Consider the following 27,317-nt stretch of genomic DNA (forward strand, 5'->3'; position numbering starts at 1 on the left):
GCCTTTCTCTTAGGCCTACTACTATAATTTACCTTTGGCACTGCTTTTTTTATATACCATGGGACTCCCACCTCGGCGACGGGGAATGATTCAGGCATTTGATTCTATGAAAGATACCAATTCTGGATAAGTGAAGTTACAGGTAAGTAACTTGTTTTCTTTTTCGAGGGACCACAAGTATTTTGTAGTTATTAGAGAGAAGTGGCCTGACACCCACTGTGCATCTTGCTGAGAAAAAAATGCTGAGAAAAAAAAGTGATGTCCTCTCCTGCACAATAACAATCCTGGCTACAACACAGTCACCCTTACAATCTGTTTAAGCAGAAGGACCAAAGCAGCAGACCAGGTCATGCACAACAATTCATTAGTTTCACAGTTAGTGGTGGTGCAAACACTTCTAACACCCGCTGCCGTAGGATGCGTAATTTACAGGAATATTGAAACAGAAAAAGAAGGTGCACTCTAAAACAAGTCAATATCCGAAGTCGCTCTTTTTTGTATTGATTCTTCTTTATTTTAGATTTCGTTCAAACATCAAAGGCACAGCCAACGCGTTTCGTTCCACTCTTTGCCTATTGGAACTTCGTCAGGGCTGTAATAATTATAAACATATATATACACATGAATATTCAATTGGCAAGGCCAACAAAAGAAAAAAGATAGTTTTTTAGGATACAAACAACAAAATTCTTATACAAAAAAGGAAAAAAGATATAATAATTATACAAAAGTGTTATACGAACAACAAACCCAAGAAGATACAAACTCAAAATAATACAACATATTTAAAAAAGAGAGGCTCAAATTGATATCATTTCTAAAGTTCGCCATGACATCTTTACAGTGTAGCTTGAATAGATAACAGTCATGATTGTGCTGACTTGATACCTGCAATGCATCCTGTATATTAGCAATATCTATCATGGCATTGTACCTTTCCACTGATATTAAATAGGGGTATATACCGGACCAGTGTCCTAATGACCGTGAATAACACCCTTCTCCTAGTGGGTACCTGTTAAAAAACATTTACAAAGCCTGTTTTTTCTATCCATATACGACATACACAATATATACAAACTATATACAATAGAAATATCTATCATGGCATTGTACTTTTCCACTGATATTAAATAGGAGTATAGACCGGACAAATGTCACCCTTCTCCTAGTGGGTACCTGTTAAAAACATTTACAAAATCAGTTTTTTTTATCTGTATAAGACATACACGATATATACAAACTGTATACAATAGAACAAGTAAGAACACCGTCATGGTTTACATTGCACCAACATGAAAAATTGATAAATACATAGGAAAGAGCAGTCCTTGAAGGGCGGTTTTAAAACAAACAGGGGAATGGGATATTCCGTCCTAGGTCCTAGAGTGCCGCAGTTGCAGGCAGTGACGTTGCCTTAGTTAGGTCCCCCTTGCCCAGAATGTGATTCAAAAATACTAAGTTAGGACAGCCCCCACCCAACATATGTGAGAGGTGGGAGAGGATTGACGTAAATGTACCCACAACCACCGAGATGTCAAGAAATACTGAAAAAGCCAGATGTGCTTACCAATAGAAAATAAGCTTGCGATTTCAAAGGCAGTACCCTTCAGACTGCCACATAGATCCACGTTTTGCACTATGTAGGCCGTAGGTGCGTTCTAAAAAGATGGGAACGAAATTATATAGTAATTAATACACCGAGAAGTCGCCCCCTTTGCGGTTTTGAAAAGGGAATGAGATACAGAAAGATAACGATAGGAACATGACCCGAGGCATCTCGCGTTAATTTGTCATCATATGTCAGTGGCCATCTTTCTATATCACTATAAAACAAACACTAGTCCCTGATACGGATCTAAGGTAAGTTGGATATTTCAAATATTTTGAATATTTTAAATATTAAGAAGCTCCATGGTCCTGAGCCAAGAGTTTTATAGCGACTGCGCATTACTGATGTTACTGCTCGAAGTTTTATATACCTCATATGTCAGAGTAAGGTTAATCAATCCGTGGCTCCTGGGAAGATCTTGGTCCTGTGCAGGTAATATGGGGAACCTATAAAAATTGCAGAAAGCTCAGAACAATGTATGGTACAGCGAACAAACCCCATTGATTTTAAAGAGGAAAAACAGGCGGAAATTTAAATAATCAAAGATTCCAATAATAATTATTACCAATTTGGAGGGGCCCGCTGTTGGTGGTTTAAGTTGTGATAAATAAAAAAGCTCACAATTAAAAACTTTAACGTTGGAACCAACGAAATAATTTAAAAAAAACTTCATACCCTAAATATACCTAGAAAGGTAGGGGAGTTTAACAACAGCAAGTAAGATGCAACTGTACCCGGTTGAAAAAGGTGTCAGCCTCCGTTCGTTTTAAAAGCTGATTACGTTGTTCCAAGGTGATAACCCCGACCAAAGTGCTTGGAAATAGTTTGTGGGAAGCCAATGTATAACGTACCGAACCTAAAATGACAAATATAACCCCCATCAAAAAATTGAAAGCAACATAGCCGAACTATGAAAACCAATAGAGTGCAACCGTACCCGTTTTCCACTAGGTGGCCGCTCGTATTTGTGTTGCAAGCGTCAAAGTTCCCCAGATTCAAAGCAACAACCAATTCCTTTTCTATCAAGTCAAAACTTCTAAATGTAGCATGCCGAACCTAGGGTAACCATAAAGAAATCATATAATCAAAGTATCCATATATTACAAAGCGTTCCATCCCACGTCCCTCTCCTTAGAACATACCTATAATATGGTGTCGGCTCTCAGACCTTACAATCTGACGCAAGGGGCGCTAAGTAGCCAAAAGTGCGGCAGCACTAGGAAAGTACTGGAATGCGCCCTATAATGTTAAATATGGCACATCCCTGCCCTTTCCTATTCATGCGTTATCAAAAACAATGGTCCTTGACCTTAATCAAGCTTATGAATTTATCACACTTATAATCCTTGTTTGCTTAGTCTGAGCCTACAACCAGTTGCTCCTGTTGTCTAATCCAAAATATTACTACACAAAATTGCAACAACCCAATATAATCATTCGGTGAATAAATTCAATTTAATTCTACCAAACATATATATTCCTTTTATAATTCAAAAAGTACAAATAAAACATTTTATATTTTTACATTTTTACAATTTCAAGTACGGATAGCGAGGGTGCCCAAAGGACGTGCATAGAATTAGTGCTCAGAAATTAACGCGTGTGGTTTAAAGGAAAGGAAAAGAAGTAGGTGCCAGTTTTTTAAAAAAGATGGTGGAAATACTGGTACAATAATTAAACAGTTTAAACTTGTCCACATTTAATATTCACAACCTAGTGTATAGAGATTAAATCCATCTATTTTTTGCACGTTTATACTCTAGGTTTTTCGTGGTCCAAGGGATTCAGTATTAGGGATGTCGACGTTTCGACCCGACTTATTGCTTTTGGGTAAATAATTGCCTCTGCCTGCAGGTCTTCTTCAGGACAATATGGCACCCTCCGTACCAAAGAAGTGTCGTTCCTAAGTATATAAAAGATATTACTATAAGGGTTGTGCCAAAGGGAATATGACTCTTAGTAGTTGATTAGTTAAGAGCCGGACTCACCCTGCTGTGGATTCAGGTGGTCAAGGTATTCAATGTCCAATCAAGGATATCTTGATTCTTGTCACAGAGATTGTAGGCACCAAGAAGGTGAATCTGTGTGTAATAATTAAAATTAAAATCTAATATTTACAAGATGCATCCGCATCAGAGTGGGTCAAGTAAATGAGTGCCACTTACCCAACTTATTGGATTAGTCGGTATATTCATCTGATATTCGCTTCATATTTGAGTCCCATTTCGAGAGGGAGGGGTCAGGAAACTATTCTGGAATGGAACAGTTACTAAGTCACCCAGATGTTACCACCAGTATACACCAAAAGCCTTAGCTCTGTATCAATTACACTTACCCCGATTTGTAATATCTACGTGGTTTGCGCCGGTGAGGTCACTACAATTAAAAATAAATATAAATAAAGGAGAGGCCAGTCTATTAGTTTTCCTATTAAAGCCCACAGTATCTAAAAACGAGCTTTTTAGATTATAACTCACCTAATATTTAAGAATTCCTGTTTCTAGTAGCCCTCCCGTCTGCGGAACCCCGTATCAGCCGAGTCGTTTACTACGGGCGCCCAATCCGGATATAACGACGTGCACCGGAACCTGTTACGTGCAGTCGTATGGTTGACAACGTTTCTATGGACATTGAAGAAGGACTACATGCTCCTGTGTCTTCTAGGGTCAGAGATCGTAATTTCAAAACCCTACCAGATACTGCATAATTCGGCACTCAATAAACTTGCGTGATCGGAAAAGGGCCCGGAGTTGTCCGCATCGATAACCTTTTTAACAAACCCATAATTGGGAACAATGTTGGTCATCATATCAGCCATCGCGTAATTTAAACAAAAGCATACATTACCGACCATTTCTCAAACTAAATTATGTGACAATCAATATTTTAAAAAACGGCTATTATATACATTGAAAATTATGTACAGTTTTACATATTCAGAAAAACACGTGCAATTGTGCATATTTAGAAAGACATAATTAGATTATATTACCATATCGATCTTAATATTTAATATTAAACACAGTTATCCATTTTAGGTGAGATTATACATAATGTTTTTGGATGTAATATACCTAATTGCATTGTTAGCTATGTCAGGTGAAATTGTACCCTATATGGTAGGCAGGCGGATGATTAATCTCCTTATGTTATGTTATTTCCAAACTTGAGGAACGAACCATACAGTAATTAGAAAGGTTCAATCTACCCTCCAACACGTTGTTAACAGGCTAAAAATCCATACAGTGCAGTGTGTATCATCCTCTATACATTGTTTAGAGCAGAGATATGTCTGCCAAGTTCTTCATATTCATTCAGGCCATGTACGATGGTATCAAATAAATGGATGAAGCGACATTCGCTGATGTTTAAGATATTACTGAAATCACCCCCTCTCGGATTAGGTTTCACCCTCTCTATCACCCACCATTTGAAACCATCAGGTTTATGTCCAAACTTAGTGAAATGATCCACCAAGGGTGCTCCCGGTGTCTGACATTTAATCCGACTACAATGCTGTAAAATACGGCATTTGACTTTTTGGATAGTCTGCCCTATATACATGAAATTGCATGGACACATTATGGCATATGTAACTCCCGTGCTATTACAGTTAGTGTGTTCTTGTAGCTCGTGTGTATGCTCATTATATGTAAATCGAGTGGTATCCTGTACTAGTGGGCATGCTTTGCACTGTCCACATTTGGTATGCCCTTTAACCGGTGACGCCCCCATAAGGTGGTCTGGCCTGCCCTAGGGTTTGTGGGTAACAATGATTTAACTACGTGATCTCTAACGTTTTTTGCCTTTTTGAAAGCGTGTAGGGGCCTTTCAACCATCCCCACCACATCTGATACCAAATGCCAGTGGGCATTAATGATCTTTTTAATTTCCGTACTCTTCGTTGAAAAGGTCGTAACGCAGACCAGCTGGTCTTCGCTACCTCTTACTCGAGTTTTTGGCTCTAGCAGTTGTTCCCTATGGTTATGCCAGTCGCGTTTCCGTGCCTGTTTCAACAACCGAATCGGATAGCCTCTTTCTGTTAATCGTGCCAGTAGCCCTGCTGACTCAGAGAAGTAATCCTCCTTTTTTGAACAATTCCTCCGCAACCTCAGGAACTGCCCAAAGGGCAGATTGTCCCTGAGGTTGCGTGGATGATGGCTTGAGTAACGTAGGAGCGTGTTGCGCTCACTCGACTTCCTATAAAGATTAGTATATAAGACATCCTCCTGTGAGTTAATGGTTATATCAAGGAAGTGTATACTATGTCTATCATGTTCAAGAGTGAACTGAATATCCATAGAGCGGTCATTCAACCAAGCATGGAATCCTTTCAAAGTATCCTCGTCCCCTTTCCATACGATTAAAACGTCGTCAATATATCGACGCCATAATTCCAAATGTTCAACAAAGGGATTGGAATTATTCAGGACATGAGTATTCTCAAAGGCATCCATAAAAAGTATCGCTAAGTTTGGCGCAAAACTCGCGCCCATTGCTACGCCCTTGGTTTGGACGTAGTAATGGCCTTGGAAACAAAAATAATTCCTAGTCATAGCAATTATCAATAGCTCAATAATGAAGTCAGTCGGTACATAATGTGGAGCCGGGCGTTGATTTAATACTGCTTCCATACATCTCAGAGCCTCAATTTGAGGAATGTTTGTGTACAACGCGACAATATCCATTGTCGTCAATAATTGGTAAGTAGGATCATACGGCCGCTGATCCACCAGTTGTATCACTTGCATAGTATCCCTAATGTATGTGTTGGTCCTCTCAGCCAAAGGTCTTAAAAAGGTATCTATATATTTACAGATAGGCTCCAGAAGGGACCCACACCCTGATATGATGGGCCTCCCAGGTGGGTCTCTTAACCTCTTATGTATTTTTGGGAGCGTATATATCGTAGCCATTCTCGGATGCTTGTTATTCAGATATTCAAATTCATTTTTATTGATGAATCCGGAAGTTAAACCTTTCTGTGTCACGGATTCTATCAATTTGCTAAGTTCCTTAGTAGGGCCAGATCTTAATCTCTCATAGTTTCCGGGTACTCCTAATTGGAGACTGATCTCATTTACATAGTCCTCCCGGTTCTGGACCACTATCGCCCCCCCCTTGTCCGCTGGTTTTATCACAATAGACATGTTCTCCCTAAGGGATACAAGAGCCTGCCATTCAGCTTTAGATACATTATATTTAACATATTGTCTTTTTTGAAGAGTTTTTTCAACATCACGCATCACAACCTGTTCAAAGGCCAATATCCTGGCCGGCATGAGATGTGATGGAGGGTTAAATTTAGAGGGCGGTCTTAGGCCACTGCCTGAAAATGTGGGATTGAAGGGGACTTTTTGAAAATAATGTTTTAGTCTTATTTTTCAAAAAAAATTGGTGTAGTTCAAGTTTTAAATTGAACTTATTTGGCATCGATATCGGGACAAATGAGAGTCCTTTACTTAGAATGTTCTGCTCATCAGGAGTTAAGGTGTAGTTTGACAGGTTAATCACAGGGTTTTCTTGGGTGTACTCTACCATCTGTAATGTTGTTTCCTGGTCCGTATTTCCCCATGTGCCTCCTGTTGGAACTGCACTTGTCCCCTGGCCCGGCCCCTGCCTCTGTTCCATGTTTGTGCTCTTGGACCCCTGGGTCGCCCCCAGGGTCGTCCTCTCCCCCTCTGGCCCCACCATGGGTCCTCCTCTAAAAAAGGGGGTTGTTTGTCAGAGTATGAGTAATCAGTGTTTGGTGTGCCTGTACTCGTGTTGGAGCTGGTACTGGGACGTTCTCCGTCGTTACTTGGATTACTATCCACAGATGACCCCGAGAAGGTGGTATACCTCCTATATCCCCCTCTTCCTCTACTTGAGTATGTCCCTGATTGTTCTCTTTGGTAGTACCCTTCTTGTAGGTAAGGATATGTTTGGCTTTTATCATAAGAGGTAATGTATCTTGCCACTTTGTCAAGTTTAGTGGTTTGAGTATAAATGTCGAATTCGCGGAGTGTTCTTTCTAATCTCTCAAGTGCCTCTTTGGCATTGATTAGGGCTTTATCCTCGATGATTTCCTTTCTCAGTTCACCTATCTCTTTTGTCAGGCGCTGGACCTCTTCTACTGCTGTTTCGATGCCTAGCACCATCCAGTGCCTGGAACAGTTATTTGATATAAAACTAAAACCTTCCTTAAATTTAGGATTATCAACAAATATGGCGGGTTCGTTCCTCACTCTCAGCCCAATCGGAATCGCATTTGATTGTAAGTACTTGGCTAAGGTGTGTCCGTGTAATCTCGTCCTAATTAATTTCTTTTCCAATCGTTCCACTTTAGCAATTTTTTCATTAAGTGTAACATCAATGTCTGGGGTGGTGCCACCTAAAAGGCTAGTCCCACCCTGTGCCCGCAGTAGTTGATCTATATATTCTTCACTGTAGGACAGTGTTTCTTTACTGGACATATTCAAAATTCAGATCAAAGTAATTTTGGCAATTATCCTTACTTTTTGGACATTTACAACACAAACAAACATTTAACAATTAACACCCTCGCAGGAACTGGTGGTAACATCTGGGTGACTTAGTAACTGACTGTTCCATTCCAGAATAGTTTCCTGACCCCTCCCTCTCGAAATGGGACTCAAATATGAAGCGAATATCAGATGAATATACCGACTAATCCAATAAGTTGGGTAAGTGGCACTCATTTACTTGACCCACTCTGATGCGGATGCATCTTGTAAATATTAGATTTTAATTTTAATTATTACACACAGATTCACCTTCTTGGTGCCTACAATCTCTGTGACAAGAATCAAGATATCCTTGATTGGACATTGAATACCTTGACCACCTGAATCCACAGCAGGGTGAGTCCGGCTCTTAACTAATCAACTACTAAGAGTCATATTCCCTTTGGCACAACCCTTATAGTAATATCTTTTATATACTTAGGAACGACACTTCTTTGGTACGGAGGGTGCCATATTGTCCTGAAGAAGACCTGCAGGCAGAGGCAATTATTTACCCAAAAGCAATAAGTCGGGTCGAAACGTCGACATCCCTAATACTGAATCCCTTGGACCACGAAAAACCTAGAGTATAAACGTGCAAAAAATAGATGGATTTAATCTCTATACACTAGGTTGTGAATATTAAATGTGGACAAGTTTAAACTGTTTAATTATTGTACCAGTATTTCCACCATCTTTTTTGAAAAACTGGCACCTACTTCTTTTCCTTTCCTTTAAACCACACGCGTTAATTTCTGAGCACTAATTCTATGCACGTCCTTTGGGCACCCTCGCTATCCGTACTTGAAATTGTAAAAATGTAAAAATATAAAATGTTTTATTTGTACTTTTTGAATTATAAAAGGAATATATATGTTTGGAAGAATTAAATTGAATTTATTCACCGAATGATTATATTGGGTTGTTGCAATTTTGTGTAGTAATATTTTGGATTAGACAACAGGAGCAACTGGTTGTAGGCTCAGACTAAGCAAACAAGGATTATAAGTGTGATAAATTCATAAGCTTGATTAAGGTCAAGGACCATTGTTTTTGATAACGTACTGTACCCAGGTCCAGGACCCTTTGGGTCACCCCATTGTTGATAATGGCTTTCCTATTCATGCAGCGCAGCAAGGTCACATGCTGAGTTCCACTACTTTAAAAATGGATAAATATGCCCCAAAGTGACTGCAGCATTTGTCATGGAAGACAGCAATGAAATCTATGCAGTGTGTTCACTAGAGCCTTTTACAGTTTTTCATTAAAACAGAGTGGTAATGATTACTCACCCTGAGAAACAACGTTTACCGCGCAACCGACACAACGCGGTACTTTACAATATGGACGTTACAACGCAAGTCGTAATGACTTGCTCTAGGGAGCGTGCAACATCAGAGAATGTATTGGATTTTAAATCCAACACCTTCCCTGCTGTTGCGCAAACTGGAGTAGGAATTGTAATTAATACTATTCCTAAGTCCAGCGCCCCCCCAGAGCAAGTTGTGAAATGACTTGCGATGTAATGACACGCATGGTAACAACGCTGTTGTTGTAATGACTGCGTTGTAAACTACCACGTTGTAAAAGCACACACTGTGACGTGCTATATTCACTCACCCTCCGAAGGTAGTATTGTATTTTAACGTGAATTAAACCATTTCCTTGTCATCCTTCCCAAGCCTTCAAATAAGACAAAAGGGTTCTTCACTTACTAATGTCAAAGGGGTTCTAAAAGACAAAACAAAAGAGATCAGACAATTTAACCATCCGTTTGTAAACTATGGCCCAATAAGGACTGGTCTTGCCACATCAAAGCCGTCCATTTCCAAATGGATAATTGTTTGCATCACATTTAGTTACAAGTTATTAAATAACCCCTGGCTGGTAAGCCTAAGGTGCACTCAACAAGGAGAAACGCAGCTTCAGTGGCTCTATTAAGAAATGTGCCAATTTCAGAGCTTTGTAAAGCTGCTATGTGGATATCAATATACACTTTTCCCAGATATTATGGTTTAGAATCAGATTCAGGAGCTGATGCTCAATTGGGCCAGGCCTCGTTGAAGAACATTTTTTAGGTGATATTGAGAGCTGTTATGTTTTTTCTTCTTGTCTGGAATTTATTGGCGTGAGTTTGCTTTTCTATTCAGTACTTATTACTATTAATGGGGATCCCCTGAAAGAGAAGGAAACATTTCTAACCTGTAATCCTAGTTTTCTTCCAGGGGACTGCTCAACATGGTCATTAGCAACTTTCCCTCCTCCCTGGACAAGTGGTTAAATTGGAGTTTCTTACGTTCCCCCTGAATCTTATTATCTTTGTAAAAATATACAGACCTAACTGCAACCTCTGGGGCACGATGGGACACTGGAGAAAGGGTGAGGCCCTTATCGGCACAGTGCCTTTCACCTGAATTCCCTTCATTTTTCAAAAGACATTTGAGAGCGATTTTTCTAGTCACTTTAGTTGTAGTGACTATTTTAGTATAATTGAAGATAATTTTTAAATGAAAACAATTTATGAAATGTGTACATTTTTAGCCTACTTTAGGCTGCAAAAGCTATTATTTTTATGTCTATAAAAAAAGCTTACAAAGTACTGCTCCCAGATCCCCCACGTGGGTGGGACAAATCAGTGCTTATGACTGATGAGGATTCCCTCTGAAGAGAACTAGGATTAGCCAGTATTTGGGTGTCTTTCATAGATTCACATGCCTGAATCATTCCCCGTCGTCGAGATGGGAGCCTCCGGTATATAAAAAAGTAATGTCCTAGAGACATACATAGAAAAGAATAGGCCTAAGGATCCCACCTTAGTGTCCTATCCACGTCCTTTTGTAAAAAGGACCAAAATACAGTAGGCCCAAGGGTCCCACCTTAGTGGCCTATCTGTGTCCTTTTGTAAAAAGGACCAAAGTAAAGAAGCCAACCAATCAGCTACTACCTCCTTCTAGAACCTTCCTGTCAGGAGCCTAGGTCTCTCAGATTTTCTACCGCACGTTGTGCTAGGGAGTCTCCACCTGAGTTCTCCTCAGGATTTTTCTTCAAAAAACCATTTTACCAAAAATTAATACTTTATGGCTGATTCTCAGAAAAAGGGTCTCTTCAGAGCCTGTTCCTCATGTGGAAAGAAAAGGCTCCATGTAGAGGACAAGCACGAAACATGCTTATATTGCCTCTACCCTCACCATCTACCCAAGGACTGTAAAATATGTAGGACCTTCTCAAATAAGACCCTAAAAGACAGAGAAGGACGCCTGCTGCTCTGGCTGGACAGGCTGAAGAAGAGGACAGACAACCTGGTGTCAGAAGACGGTGAGAGTGTATCTGGTGCCTCACAATTTTCCTTGAAGAGGCCAAGGGTTACTTCCCCTAGCCCCTCAGACACCCCTCCTAAGAAGACTCTCAAGAAGTCCTCAGAGGGCAAAACCTCAGTGTCTGACAAGGATCTTCCTGTCTCCAGGAAGCTACCGCTGACCTCGACGACGACAGCGTCGATGATCTCTTCAGCGCGAAAAACTGCTTCAACGTCGATGACGACAGTGTCGACGATGATAGCATCGTCGGCCTCCTCATCGACGACGAAGACGACGCCTTCATCGACGGCGAGTATGCCAGTGTCGTCGACGATTCCATTTTCACCGTCGACGACGAAGATCTTATCGTCGACGACGACGTCGACGACGAAGTCAAAGTCGCCGGCGATTGCACCGTCGACGACGACCATCCCGTCAACGAAAGACACGTCGACGAGAATACCATCGACCGGGGCACCGTCGACGGGGGCACCGTTGACGACGGGAAAATTACCGTCGACGAAGGTAGTGTCGACGAAGACGCCGTCGACGAAGTCGTCGACGACCCCTGGAAATGCATCGTCGTCATCAGCGCCGCATGTGGCACCGCCAACAGGGAAATGGAAAGAGTCTGCGTTACTATCCCAAGCCATGGATACCTTGCCGCCACAGGCAGTCCATATGGGCATTAAAAGCTCGAGGAAACCAATTACGCCAGACCTGACGTCACCTAGTAGGGTGCAAAAGTTGCCTCCAACCTGCCTACTTCAAGGTGAGGAGTCGGAGGAAGAGTTGTACACACAAGCCACAAGCCCATCAGACCTTGTGGTCAAGTGCCAAAGCACTGATGAGGTAATGGAAGAAGTGGAAGAAGTGGAACATACAGTCCACGCTCAAGTCCGCACACAGGTTACACCGATGGTGTGCCTACCAGCGGCCATAGTATCAGACCTGCAATTCTTAATACAGGACTATAAACAGCGGTTTCCGGAGAAACCCACTCCGCCTACACCTACAGCTGTACACGCACCCACTCCATTGACCCGACACAAGCCGCCACCTCTGGCGCTTAGTAGGGTACAAGAGCCAGTGCAAGAAATTCACTCGTCTGATGACGAAGAAAGAGACCAGGAAGAGGGCGAGGTCCGTGAAGACGAGTCTGACCCAGATGCAGACTATATGGAGAAGCGTGGCTCAGTGGTTAGAGGCGGCAGACCCGGAAGCTGAGATCAGCCGTGGACCAGGGTTCGATTCCCCACCTCGGCGGGTCTCGGGCTCAAAATTCCACGGACTCGACAATTCTCGCTCCGGTGCCTACTCGACTCACGGGGTCACACTCTGCGACTCTGGGCAATAGCTTGCTTAATCTCCACTACGGCCCCTCGCGGCGGGATGCCTGGCTTTCACCTTGTGGATACCCTGCCGGGGTATCTCACAGGGGAATACCAGGACGGGTTCCCTAGGCAAGCGCCTTGATACCTTCGGGTGATACGTGCGCTATATAAGTCGCAATACATGTACATATCGCTCCTTCTCCAGCCTCCCCAGAACCACAGTCCTCAGAATCACCACCCGCAGACATTGGTGGATTCCATAACCTTGTAGAGCGTGCAGCCAAACGATTCCATATAGCTATGGAATCTTAGGAAACCGAGTGCTTCCTGTACGACTTCAAGGAACCAACTAAAAAGACAACCAGGTCAATTCCCATCATTGACTTTATATGGAAGCAAGGGAAACTACTGATACAAACACCAGCTTCAATCCCAGTAGTAGTACCCAGGCTCGATAAAAAATACAAGGCGACTTCATCGGCGCCAGCATGCCTCACAGGTCACCCCAAGGCAGATTCTGTGGTAACCCAAGCGGCACAGAAAAACTCACGTAACCCAGCATCGCCTCTGTCAACACCACCTGACAAAGAAGGCAGAAAACTGGAAACTATTGGCAAGCGTTTCTCCACCACGTCAGCCATGACAGTGAAGGTGGCAAATTCAATAGCACTTCTGGGCCGCTACAATCGGCAACTCTGGGCAGATATTGCACCTTACCTATCTAACCACCAGAGGATTTAAAAGAGGATGCTCATTCGCTTCTCTTGGAAGGCCAGACATCTGCCTCCGAGCTCATTGACTGCGCAATGGATGTCGCCATGACCGGTTTCAGGCAACTGGCAGGTGCTGCTGTACTCAGAAGACAAGGCTGGCTCAAAGCCACCTCTTTCCGCCAGGAGGTGCAAACGAAGATTCTTGATATGCCCTACGACGGCCAGCATCTCTTCGGTGAAAAGATTGATGAGGCCTTAACTACTATCAAAAAGGACACGGACACTGCCAAAGCCTTTGGAACACTGCAATTCCGGAACCAGTCCTTTCGTGGAAACAAAAGTAGAGGACAATCTTCTTATAGAGGCACTTACCAGAACAGGTCCTCCTATTCATACAACCAGAACAGAACGCAATACCAACCGTGACAACAGCAGCAAGGGCGTCAGACTTCCTACGGCAAGTCGAACTACAGGGGAAAGAACCAGAAAAAAACCACTGGCAACCGCCAATGACTTGTGTCAATGGCCAGTCCATCCACCATTGAACTTTTTAGAAATTGGAGGGAAACTCACACACTTCCTAGAAAATTGGAAATTGATAACAACAGATCGGTGGGTGCTCCAGCTCAATCAATTTGGACAGTCTCTAGAATTTGTCACGATTCCCCCGACAGCACCACCTCGCAAACGGTCCCACAGGCACCTACGATTGCTTCTTCAGGAAATCTCTTCCATGCTACAGAAGGGAGCGATAGAGAGAGTTCCACCAACCCACAAAGGAAAAGGTTTCTACTCCCACTTCTTCCTGATCCACAAGAAAGGGAAAAAGTGGAGACCAATCCTCGACCTCAGGGCACTCAATGTGTTCCTAAAGAAACAATCGTTCCGTATGGTAACACTCCAGGAAATCCTGGGACTACTGGAGGAAGGGGACTATATGACGTCCTTAGACCTGCAGGACGCTTACTACCATATTCCTATCCTCAAAGGGCACAGGAAATACCTCAGGTTTGCTGTAGCGGGGCAGCACTACCAATTTTGTGTCCTCCCGTTTAGCCTCAAATCTGCTCCACAGATATTTGCCAAATGCCTCTCCCCTGTGGCAGCCTTCCTTCGTCAACAAGGACACCAGGTCTTCCCATACCTGGACGACTGGCTGGTAAAGGCACCATCTGCGACCGGCGCAGCCAAATCCTCCAGCGCCTGTCTGGATATTTTCCAACGTCTAGGTTTGACCCTCAACCACGAGAAGTCGGCACTGGAACCCAACAAGGTCATTACATTTCTTGGGGCGACTCTAGACACGGAACGCGTCAAGGCTTTCCCTTCTCAGGAAAGAAAATTCAAACTCATCTCCCTGGCCACGTCAGTGGCATCAAGGAAGACCTTACCGGTCCGCACCTTCAAGTCCCTCCTCGGCATGATGTCCTCATGTATCATGCTCATTCCCCACTGCCGCCTCAAGATGCGCCCACTCCAGGAGGAGTTGACGAACCAATGGACACAAAGTACAGGATCATTCGAGGACAGCCTACGAGTCACTCGAACTATGGTCAACCACTTACAGTGGTGGAGATCGCTCAAACACCTGTCACAGGGATTGCCGTTCCTGCATTCCGCAGAGCCACATGTGATAACAACGGACGCATCCCTAGAAGGCTGGGGAGCGGTCCTCCAAGAACTCCATATCAATGGCAAGTGGAAAACAAGAAACCCAGCTCCACATCAACCTATTGGAGTTAAGAGCGGTCTTCCTAGCTCTACAAGCTTTCCTACCACGCATTCGAAACTCCCCAGTGCCCGTCAGGACAGACAACACCACGACGATGCACTACCTGAACAAGCAGGGGGGACGCGATCACTCTCACTATCTCGAGAATCGCAAAGAGTCTGGAACTGGCTTCTGGAACATGGGATAACGCTGAAAGCGGAGTACGTCCCGGGCAAGGACAATGTCTTGGCGGACGCTCTGAGCAGAGAGGGGTCTCCATCCCACGAATGGGAGCTAGATATGGAAGTGCTGGAACACATCTTCGCGGAATGGGGAACTCCGCGAATAGACCTCTTTGCCACGAGAGAGAACGCCAAATGCCCACGCTTCCCAAGCAGGCATCACCACTCAGGAACCCTCGGAAATGCATTTTCCATCGCATGGCGCAACGTCTTTGCGTACACCTTTCCGCCATTTCCACTGATACCCAGGGTTCTCAGGAAGATGAAGTCGGAGCCCTGCACTCTGATTCTGATCGCTCCATTCTGGCCGAGGCAGCACTGGTTCACGGACCTTCACCACCTCGCTGCCCAGCCACCTATTCGCCTGCGTCAACATCCAGCTCTGCTCACAATGTCCCAAGGACAGGTACATCACCCGAATCTGAGCTCTCTAAAATTGTCAGCTTGGCTCCTGAATACCAGGAATTCAGCCACCTAAACATCCCGCAGGAGTGCAGAGACGTCCTTGCAAAAGCTAGAGCGGACAGCACTAATAAAACTTACTCATTAAAATTGAAGCGGTTTTGCTCTTGGTGTGTGGCCGAAGGCTTGCACCCTTTCCACATCACTCCACAGCAGCTGCTACCGTACTTACTACATCTGGCGCAATCGAGCCTTGCAAACGCATCGATCAAAGTGCATCTGGCGGCGATCTCGAGATTCACCAGGACTTCTAAGGGTCCATCCCTGTGGGCAAACAGACTTATAAAGCAGTTCCTTAAAGGTCTCTTCAGGTCCTTCCCACGACCAAGAGCGATCCCTCCGTCGCGGCACCTCAATGTGGTCCTTCACCAATTAATGAAGCACTCCTTTGAACCCATCCATAGGGCAGACATCAAATTTATCTCATGGAAAACGGCCCTTCTCCTGGCTTTGACTTCTGCCAGAAGGGTCAGTGAGTTGCAGGCTCTCTCCATTCAAGATCCTTTTATGCAGTTTAGGGAGGCAGAGTCATTTTACGAACTAATCCTCGGTTTATTCTGAAAGTCCCCTCGGACTTCCACCTCAACGAACCAGTGGTACTCAGGTCATTCTTTCCAAATCCTACCACTGTAGCCGAGAAAACTCTACATTTGTTGGATCTGAAGAGATGTCTTAAGTTCTACATTGACAAGACAAAACACTTCCGAAAATCATCTCAACTCTTTATTGCCTTTAGTAGACCACGGAAAGGCATGCCCTTATCAAAACAAAGCATTTCAAGGTGGATTTCCTCGGCGATCCCCTTTTGCCATGACTATGGTGATAAGTAAAATTGACTATTGCAATGGACTCCTGATACAAGCCAACGAGAGCGCCATAAATCGCCTCCAGGTAGTCCAAAACACAGCAGCAAGACTGGTTTTGAATGCCCCCCCTAGAACCCCCTCCAAGCCCCTGCTGCGAGAACTTCATTGGCTGCCCATACGGCAACGCATTAAATTTAAAATCTGTTGCATGGTCCACAAATGCCTGTTCGGGAAAGCCCCCTATTATCTGACTCAAAGGTTGCCCCTTTACAAACCTGACAGAGCACTACGGTCGAGCAATCAACTGCTGATAAAAACCCCTCTGGTAAAAAAAAACAGACAAGGTGGCAGAGCCTTCTCTCTGGTAGGGCCTAATCTTTGGAACAACCTTCCCCCCGACCTAAGACAAATCTCTAACCATTCCTCCTTCAGGAAAAAGTTAAAAACCTGCTTATTCCTGGAAGAATAAATATTCATATGTTAGCTGAAAACCACAACCTCTGGTAACACCTGCCATGCCACATTGCGAGCCAAGCGCGGAGATACCCCGTAAGGGGTCGATTCTTGCGCTATATAAGAATATAAAATAAAATAAAATAAACAAGGCCGGACGACCTTTGGACTCAAGAGTCAAAGCTCATTCGACAAGAGCCATATCCACGTCTGCGGCACTGTTTGCTGGAGTGCCGGTATTGGACATCTGCAGAGCGGCGACCTGGAAGTCCCCGCATACCTTCACCAGGCACTATTGCCTGGATACTAAGCTGAATTGAATTGAATTGAATTGAAAGTAAACTTATAAACGCGCAACTTTGCCCGAAGGCATCAAGGCGCCTACAAAGAAAATCAGAAAAAAGAAGAAAGAAAAGGCTAAAAACCCAAAGCTAAGGATATGCTCTGCCAAAGAGCCAAGTTTTTAGAGCCTTTCTAAAAGAAGGCATTGAAGGTAGGATCCTGATCTCCAGGGGAACTATATTCCACCATCTTGGAGCAAGATTGGAGAAAGCTCTGCCTCCCCATTTAGCTCTGCGCACCCGAGGTACAGTAAGGAACAATTTCGACGCGGAGCGAAGGTTCCTCTCAGGAGAGTACAAGGAGAGGAGATTTTTTATACCTCCAGTCTCCTTCTTGTTTAAGGCGCCATACGCCAGGCATAACACTTTGAATGAGATCCTGGCATCAATGGGGAGCCAGTGCAGAGATTTCCTGGCAGCGGTCGCAGGCGACCTCTTCGGAAGATCCAGGACAAACTTCGCCGCAGCATTTTGCACCGATTGGAGACCTCGCAACAGACCTTTATTGGCCCCTGCATATAAAGCATTGCAATAGTCGAGCCTAGATGTTATCACAGCTACGACCGTCTGTTTTCGAGCTTGCACAGATAGATAGTATTTGATTTTGCGCAAGATTGCAATGATGCCCCAGCAGGTGGAGATGGTCCGCCTTACTTGAAGAGCCATGTCAAGGGAGGGATCGATCATGACCCCCAGATTTCGTGCTGCCCGCGTTGGAGTCGGACAGGCCCCCAGAGATTCAGGCCACCATTCCGCCGACCAGATGTCTTCCTTCTCGCCGAATACGAGGATCTCTGTCTTTTCGCCATTTAGCCGCAGTGAATTATTAATCATCCAGAGGGCGACTGCCTCCATACAGAGTCTAAACTTGGAGGCAGAAGAGCTGACAGACTTGGTGAGAGACATTAAGATCTGTGTGTCATCGGCGTAAGACACTACCTCCATCCCAAAAGATCTAATAAGCCTGGCCAGGGGGGTCACATAGATATTAAACAGGGTCGGACTTAACGCCGACCCCTGTGGGACCCCCCAATTCAGTGGCAGGGATGGAGATAGGAACTCTCCCAGCTTCACTCTCTGTTCCCTCCGGTCCAGGAAAGAGGACAGCAGGCTTAACGCCTGCCCCTCCACCCCTATCTCCCTCAGACGAGATGTTAGAACGAGGGGAGACAGGGTGTCAAAAGCAGCTGTGAGATCCAGAAGGATCAGCAACGTACTTCCGCCCCTATCAACCGTGGTGCGGATGTTATCAAGCACCACGGTAAGGGCGGATTCCGTGCTATGACCCCTCCGGAAGCCATGCTGCGAGTGATCCAAAAGACCGGCGGCATCCAGAAAGGAAGAAAGGTGCTGGTGTAGATGGATTTCCAGCCATTTGGCTGGGGCTGGGAGCAGCGAAATGGGGCGGAAATTTTTCAACACTTCTGGGTCCAATGACGGCTTCTTCAAGAGCGGTTTTACAACCGCTTTCTTCCATTGGGAAGGGAAAATACCATCGCTTAAAGCCTTATTCATTATTTGAAGTAGCGGGGGCAGGAGGGTCTCCTTGCATTGTTTAAGGATGTGAAGAGGGCAGGGATCCAGGGGTGAGCCAGATTTGGTCTTAATCAAAAGGATTTCTAGTTCCTGTAAGGTAAGTGGAGGAAAACTAGACAGCGAGATCGAACTTGCATGTCCAACTGATTCAATACAAGGGGAGATCTGAGGTGCGAGAGGGGCAGGTGGAGATACAGAGATCCTTTGGAGCTCAAGAGTCGCAACAATATCGTCAATTTTATCCTGATGAAGGATGCAGCAGTGGGCCGAGCAGTGCTTCGCCATCTATTCCAGTGAGGTGAGCCTTCCGACATCCCTCCATCCTTTACTGGTATGCACATTCTTTTACTAATATTTACATGACAATGCATTTTGGTGGTTTGCAGTCGCGTGATATGTATTATCTACAGACTCATATATGATGTTCCATCAAAAATGTGCATAATATATTGCTTGCTACTCTGATTCAGGCATGTGAATCTATGAAAGACACCCAAATACTGGATAAGAAATGCGTTACTTACCTGTAACTGCAGTTATCCAGTATTAGTGTCTTTCATAGATTCACATGCACCCTCCCGCCTCCCCTGAAAGGACTCACCTATCTCTCTAACAAGTTTACACCTACCTAGCTTGGTGCGTACGAAAATCTGAGAGACCTAGGCTCCTGACAGGAAGGTTCTAGAAGGAGGTAGTAGCTGATTGGTTGGCTTCTTTACTTTGGTCTTTTTTACAAAAGGACACAGATAGGCCACTAAGGTGGGACCCTTGGGCCTACTCTATTTTGGTCCTTTTTACAAAAGGACGTGGATAGGACACTAAGGTGGGATCCTTAGGCCTATTCTTTTCTATGTATGTCTCTAGGGCATTACTTTTTTATATACCGGAGGCTCCCGTCTCGACGACGGGGAATGATTCAGGCATGTGAATCTATGAAAGACACTAATACTGGATAACTGCAGTTACAGGTAAGTAACGCATTTCTTACAGGTAAGAAACTTTTCCTTACTTCCTAGAAAAAATATCAGAAACTGATGTTAAGGTATTGATTTTCTAGTAGTTTTCAGGAGCCCAGATATCATATTGTCTTCTGTCTTGCATGCAGGAGGTATTCCAGGACCCATTGCCTTTGGTTCCTTGATTGACATCTCTTGCTTACTGTGGCAGCACCAATGTGGGGAACAAGGCTCCTGCTACATTTATGAAAACTCAACCATGAGTCAGTATACACTGATCGTGGGACTTGCTTACAAGGTAAGTTATTGTGAGTAGCACAGCCATTTTTAATGTACCATAGGTCACAAGCACCTATCTTGTCTCTTCTTTATCCCCCTCATCCTGTCCTAATTAAATAATTTCCTCTATTAATTAATGGTTCTGCCATGCTAATCCTCTTCAGTTATCTTTTTTGCTCCTTAGTTTCTGAGGAGCAGTCTCTGTGTTAGACTGAATTGTGTTTGCCATGTTTTCTCATAGGGGATATCCATTAAAGTCACAAGCACTGAATAGTCCCGCCCACATTTGCAGGGACCCCGGAGCACTTCAATATATCTTCTTAAGTGTAAACTTTTGCCTTTTTTGAGGAAAGCCTGCAAAGACACTTAAGACAGAAACAGATTATGCAGCCTATATACCTATGCTACAACGGCCAAATTCTTCATCATGAAGACAAAAAAGGGCCAATAGAAAGTCAATAAAGACAATTTGAGATGATTTGCCAACAGCATAAATTTCCCTCACAAACCCTTTTTTTTATATGATAGAGATGAAGGAGATCAGGACAGAGTAGCCTCATAGGCTGCCATTATCTGGCTAGAAAAGAAACTGTACCTTTAGGAACTCAGAGACCACCAGTATCCCATCATGCTCAGCAGATGCCAGTTGCTTCAGATCCTTTTTCCGGCTCCTGCTGACAGGATCCTGGAGCACTGAGTTCAGCATTTTTAGACTTTTTCCTCTTCAAAAAACATTGTATTTGAGGCATGTGAGCTGTAAATCACATGCTTTTCATACTCCTGCCATCTAGTGTTGGGTCTAGATGTTTGCAAGTTGTTTTTCTTCAAAGAAGTATCTTTCCAGTCATGACGTAAGGTGTCCCCTCCTTTTGTTGATAGTGCAAATGGGCATTGACTCCTTTGGTAGATTGCTTTTTTCCACCATCGGGTTCGGAAATGTATTTTGCGCTCTGGTGAGAAACCGTTCTTCGGGAAACCGCAATCGGGTGCGCAATCCACTCTAGCCCTGTCGGTATTGTTTCAAACGCGTATCCCACTTCTCTGCGTATTGTATCCATCGAGGAAAACCTCTATTTCAATCTGAAAATTTCGGGAAGGCCGACCGGCCTAACCGCATCGGTCCACCCCGCAGTCGATGGAACAAACCCCTTCAAATTCTGTCCTTGGTGGCACCCCAAGTATCCGCGCACCGACTCACACGAAGTGTGCAACTTGTGCTTGTCCCTGGAACACAACGAACAGGACTGCGGCACGTGCAGATCGTTTCGATCGAAGAAAACACTCCGCGATCATTGAGCTCAACGTCGTGAAATGCAGAGTCAAAATGTCAAATACATGCCGGAAATCTTCGGTGAAGGATCCGAGCACGAATTCGACGCAAAAGGGCCCAAGGAAGAACAAGAAGAACTTGCATCTATTCCGGATACAGACTCCGAGATGGAAGAAGACTTGTCACAAGGTCAACGTCCTGTGAGCATCAAACACCCCTTGCACCACAATCCAAATCAGCCCAAACAAAAGGCTTCGGTTCCACCCCTGCCTTCGGCCGTGGTCGGCACAAGAAGATGTTTCTGACACCCCTCCTTCCGGCTCGGCACCGAAACATGTCGCTAAGCCTTCTGGCTCGGGTTCGAGTCAGCCAAATTCTGGCACCGAGCCGAAACCTTCAGGCTCAAAGCCAAAAACCGATACAGAGCTGGAATCCTTGACATCGAAATCAAAGTCTGATTCGGAACCAAAAACCTTCGGCGCTAAAAAGTAATTCCACCCCGGCACTGAAGTCCTCGGTGCTGAAACTGAAAAATGCTCTTCCGAAGCTGCAGGATCCGATTTTTGAAGCCCCAACACCCAAATCAGACCCAAAACAAAAGGAACTTTATATAAATCCAGATACAGGACATGTCCTTACTAAACCGCCTCAGAAACACAGACCTGAGTCAGAGGACACACTTTATTATATACCTTTGAAGCAGAAGAATGTAGGTACTAACCCCTCTCCTCCACCGCATTTCCCTGCACCACCCTCCCCACCATTGGAGCATTTCTTCATTACACTAACTAACTCTCCATCACTACCACCTGATGATGATGATAATGGAGATGGGGGGACAATATTCTACCAATAGATCCCTGAAAGGATTACAACTCTGATTCACCCACAGATAACGACCCAGATGTTTACTCTGCAAAGACTTCCCCTTCTGACGACAGTGTATGATATCTAGAATTACTTGCTAGAGCTGCAGAATATCATGGAGTACAGTTACAGAAGGAATCTCTAGAGGTAGATTTCTTATTTGAAATGCTCAGTAGCACACAAAGGGCTAGCCAGACTCTACCTATGCTCAAAGGTATGCTGAGACATGCCGATGATATTTTATAAGGACGCTGTGCGCGCTCGTATTCTCACCCCCAGAATAGACAAAAAATATAAGCTTGCTCCCTCTGATGTATCTTTTATTAAAGGGCAGTTACCACTAGACTCTTTGGTTGGCTCTAATGCCCGTAAACGGGCCAATTCAGTAACTACAGGGAATGCTCCCCCTCCAGACAAAGAATCAAAACTATTAGACGCCTTGGTAAAAGAGTAGCCGCCCAAGCAGCAAATGATTGGCGCATTGCCAACACTCAGGCCCTACTAGCCAGGTATGATAGGGCACACTGGGACGAAATGGAGCAATTGCTCCAATATCTCCCAGATGAGCACAAAGCGAAAGCTCAAGATTTAGTGCAGGAAGGAAAACTCATCTCCAATTCGTCAATCAGATACGCCATAGATGCTGCAGACACCGCAGCTAGAGAGATCAACACTAGTGTGTTATTAAGGAGGCATGCAGGTCGTCAGTTCAATTAAAGGAAGATGTGCTCATTTCTATCCTCTGAATGAATGTGCCATTTACCAACCAAATGTCAGATAATTACATATTTGTTGAGTGGATAGCACTGAGGATATCTTCCATTTCTAGTTTATATGGTGTAATTTTCTATAAATGTACTCGAAGAGCCCCTTGAGAGTTCTTCAACCTTCATAAAGATTCTCTAGTCTCCCTTCTTTTACCAACCTAAAATCTCTTCTGTTGTTTTGAGTTCTTTGTTTTAATATTTTGGGTGAGCCATTATGTATCAATTAAAATATTCATTGACATTTTTTCTCGTTGCTTTCTGCAGGTAATGGGATCGTTGTTCTTTCTCCTAGCCTGTATTCTTTACAAGCCACCACCAGAAACCCCTCGGAGCAGCTCGGGTACATCAGATGAATCGCCCTCACCGGTCAAGAGTGATACAGATTGCACCATTTGACATCCCCACGCCCGTGCTTTGTGGGTCACATTACTGTAAACTGGTGCAGTTGTTCACCACATCCGTGCTTGAGAAGTTGAGATCTCTTTAACGTGGTACCCACATTCCCAAGAGTCAAGGTGGGCTCTTCCTTACATGGATCACTTCACAACCATTGCTGCTGCTTTTCTACAGTAAAACAAGGGCTTTCCATAACACCTGATTTCAGTATGTGGCAAATCAGGAAAACAAGCTTCGTTTTTCAATACAGGACACACCTGGAACAACCAGGAATAGCACAAAAATGTGTTCATTTTTTACACACCTTCAGCTTGTATTGTTTTTGATCTCTTTTTTTTTACTTAGAAACTGCTTGCACGAGTAAACACGAAGGATGTTCAGAACTGGGCGCTTCGGTATTAAGAAGCAAAAGGGAAGTAGATGTCGGTTGCGCTGTCACAGTAGACCTGATTCCCCCCTATACAATCAACAATGAGTTCGTAGACCTAAAGAGTTTATTTATAGGACAGGTGCCAGCCTTGCCCAAACACAAGGAGGTGTGTACAATCTTGGATGACATCCACAGCAGCAGGCACTTCAAACCGGTGGGTCAGAAGGGGCCTTCACCTTCCCACCTATGCATACTTACTGCTCCCTACCAGGGAGTCCAAGATGCAGTGTGCACAAGGCCTTCTGGGCACGAATTTTAAAATGTGTTTTTCATACACTTTGGAGACCACTTTCCGTAGACATTGCTTGTTTGAGTGACTCATATATTCAAGCTTCAGGATGTCCTATGGAGTCAGCAGACAGCATGTTTGCCTTTTGTGACTTTTTATTATTTATTTGATTTTAAACTTCATTGTCCTTAAGAGAGATTAGCACATTCAGACAGAAGCCTTCTGCCTCCCAGGCCAGGTTTAATGGACTCCTTAATTTTAAATAATTTACAGAGCATCATGTACTAATTCAGTCAGTACTGCATGTATACATTACCTAGTAATATGGGTAAGCGTGGATGAGGAAAGTGTTATTTACTGGTAGATGAAAGTGGTTCTTATTGGCCCAGTGCCTGACAAGGAATTGTCTCCATGTTCCGTTCACTTTCAATACAAGAAGCTATATATTTTCGACCCAGGGCTATCTGGTTCCAGAACTCACATCAAACTGTAAATACACTCACTCAAATTCACTGTAAGGACACCTTGCGGCATCCACTTAAACCCGGCTCTCACATCGATGACACTGATCTATGCAAGTTTTATTTATATCAGAAATAATCATTTCTTTGGTTAGCTAGAAAAACATATTATGTGAGTTATTTATACTAATTGCTACACCTGGAAGCGATACAGGTTTACCCCGAAGCACACTTTTGTATAAAGTTACAGAAAATGTGGCACAGAAGGGCAGCGGGTAGGCTTCGATAAACGCTAGATGTGTTTAGTAATAGTTTATACAGGAAGCCACTATATTTTTTCATATATTCCTTTTTCAGTTTTATTTATTCTTTGAGGCAACCTTTTGTGATTACTTTTACGTAAATGTGGTTTTGTACATGCATAGAACAGCCATTTAATGTACTGTTGTCAACAGTTTAAGGGCAGCGACTGGGAAAATGCTGTGAGCGGGGTGCCAGGCCAGTCTGCTGCCCATCGACTTCCTCCTCACGAACACACACGTTTTACCCAAGCGCAGTCCGTGCTGCTGCTTTTTGCTCATCCTCTGCTTTGTGCTCAGATATTCGGTTCCACTTCCAAGAGTCAAATAGGTTACCCCAAATATGGAGTCAGTAAGGTTCTCCTCTATGAGTTTACACACCCAGTGCTTCTCTCTTTTTTCTGCTCTGCTGTGTCTTTGGCAACAGTTTAAATGTGAAAATAAACTGTCCTAGAGTCTCACTGTACCGGGTATATGCAAGTCTCACTGGGCCTGTCAGACACCCGTCTTTGGTGCAGGCCCGGGGATTTCCACCAAGGTGTGAGTGAGTGCACTGTACGGAGCGAGCGCTGGCGCAAATTCCACATATTTATTCCAGGCCCTTTCTGAGATCACCGATCTCAGCTGCTCTCACTTTCCTTTCTCGCGGATTCTCTCGCTTTCTATCTCCAACCCTGTTTCTTCCTCACTCTCACATGCTCTCTTTCTTCCTCTCTCTCTCGCCCACAGCAGTGCCACCTACTATTTACACAGCTCCGAGTAAACGCTAGCAACAAGCACTGCGGTGAATAAATCCGACAGGGTCTACACTAGGGACGATAACAAAAACAAGTAGGCGGCAGTGATGTAGCAGTAATGAGCCCTCTAGGAAAATTTACGTAAACAGACAGGTGCTTACGGTGCAAACAGCCAGAAATCAATCTGGCGGAAGTAAAAAAGCACTAAAGAGGATGTGTTAAAAAAAAAATATATATATATATATATATATATATATATATATATATATATATATATATATATATATATATATATATTTTATTTATTTTTTATTTTTTTTTCTGACGAAGCCCTAGTGGTGAAACGCGTTTGTCGAGGGGGCAGGGGGTCTGCCGAATAAAATTCCTTTCTGGACAAAAGACTTTGGAGTGCCGTTTACTTTCGTTGTAAATTAGCGAATCGTGACGAACATATATATATATATATATATATATATATATATATATATATATATATATATATATTCACGCTCTTGGGGAGTGTCCAAACAGGTAAGAAGCACTCGAGCACCACAAATGCTTTCCCCAACAAGCTTTATTCAGGTTCAAACACTTGCTTTTGCCAGTAGTGGGCTGTTTCATCCGGACGCGTTTCGGGCATCTCCCTTCCTCGGCGGCATACAGTCCATGAGACACCATGTTGTCCCGCCTCCATTTTGAGCCATTATCGCATGCCAGGGATTGGCTGATCTGCATGATCCTATGCGTTGCTTTATGGGAGGCGTAGTCCATTATAATATGGTGCTCGTATATTCACAGTTTAAAAAGCTCAAATGAGCCCCAGCAAAAGCAGCGTGTTAACATCCTTATTTGCGATGTTCCACAGTTGAAGCCGCTGTATGTGGCTCCATAGCCTCCTTCTCTTGAGTGGTGCTTCTCAGCGGCAGGACCGCCGCTCATATATTCACGCTCTTGGGGAGTGTCCAAACAGGTAAGAAGCACTCGAGCACCACAAATGCTTTCCCCAACAAGCTTTATTCAGGTTCAAACACTTGCTTTTGCCAGTAGTGGGCTGTTTCATCCGGACACGTTTCGGGCATCTCCCTTCCTCGGCGGCATACAGTCCATGAGACACCATGTTGTCCCGCCTGCATTTTGAGCCATTATCGCATGCCAGGGATTGACTGATCTGCATGATCCTATGCGTTGCTTTATGGGAGGCGTAGTCCATTATAATATGGTGCTCCCCAAAGAGCGTGAATATATGAGCGGCGGTCCTGCCGCTGAGAAGCACCACTCAAGAGAAGGAGGCTATGGAGCCACATACAGCGGCTTCAACTGTGGAACATCGCAAATAAGGATGTTAACACGCTGCTTTTGCTGGGGCTCATTTGAGCTTTTTAAACTGTGAATATACGAGCACCATATTATAATGGACTACGCCTCCCATAAAGCAACGCATAGGATCATGCAGATCAGCCAATCCCTGGCATGCGATAATGGCTCAAAATGGAGGCGGGACAACATGGTGTCTCATGGACTGTATGCCGCCGAGGAAGGGAGATGCCCGAAACGCGTCCGGATGAAACAGCCCACTACTGGCAAAAGCAAGTGTTTGAACCTGAATAAAGCTTG

The 27,317-nt window shown here is 44.1% G+C and overlaps 1 protein-coding gene across 1 annotated transcript in view; it reads left to right on the plus strand.

Moving 5' to 3' along the window:
• The window catches only part of SLCO4A1 (solute carrier organic anion transporter family member 4A1), a 330,005-nt gene extending 304,065 nt beyond the window's left edge, over positions 1-25,940 (plus strand). Inside the window, exons 11-12 of the mRNA XM_078651610.1 lie at positions 20,118-20,266; positions 23,416-25,940. Of these exons, the coding sequence (XP_078507736.1) occupies positions 20,118-20,266; positions 23,416-23,547 (281 nt within the window). The 3' untranslated portion in view covers positions 23,548-25,940. The remainder of the gene's footprint in view (positions 1-20,117; positions 20,267-23,415) is intronic.
• The last annotated feature ends 1,377 nt before the right edge of the window (positions 25,941-27,317 follow it).

The sequence above is a fragment of the Lissotriton helveticus genome, chromosome 7 (assembly GCF_964261635.1).
Source record: "Lissotriton helveticus chromosome 7, aLisHel1.1, whole genome shotgun sequence".
NCBI lineage: Eukaryota > Metazoa > Chordata > Amphibia > Caudata > Salamandridae > Lissotriton > Lissotriton helveticus.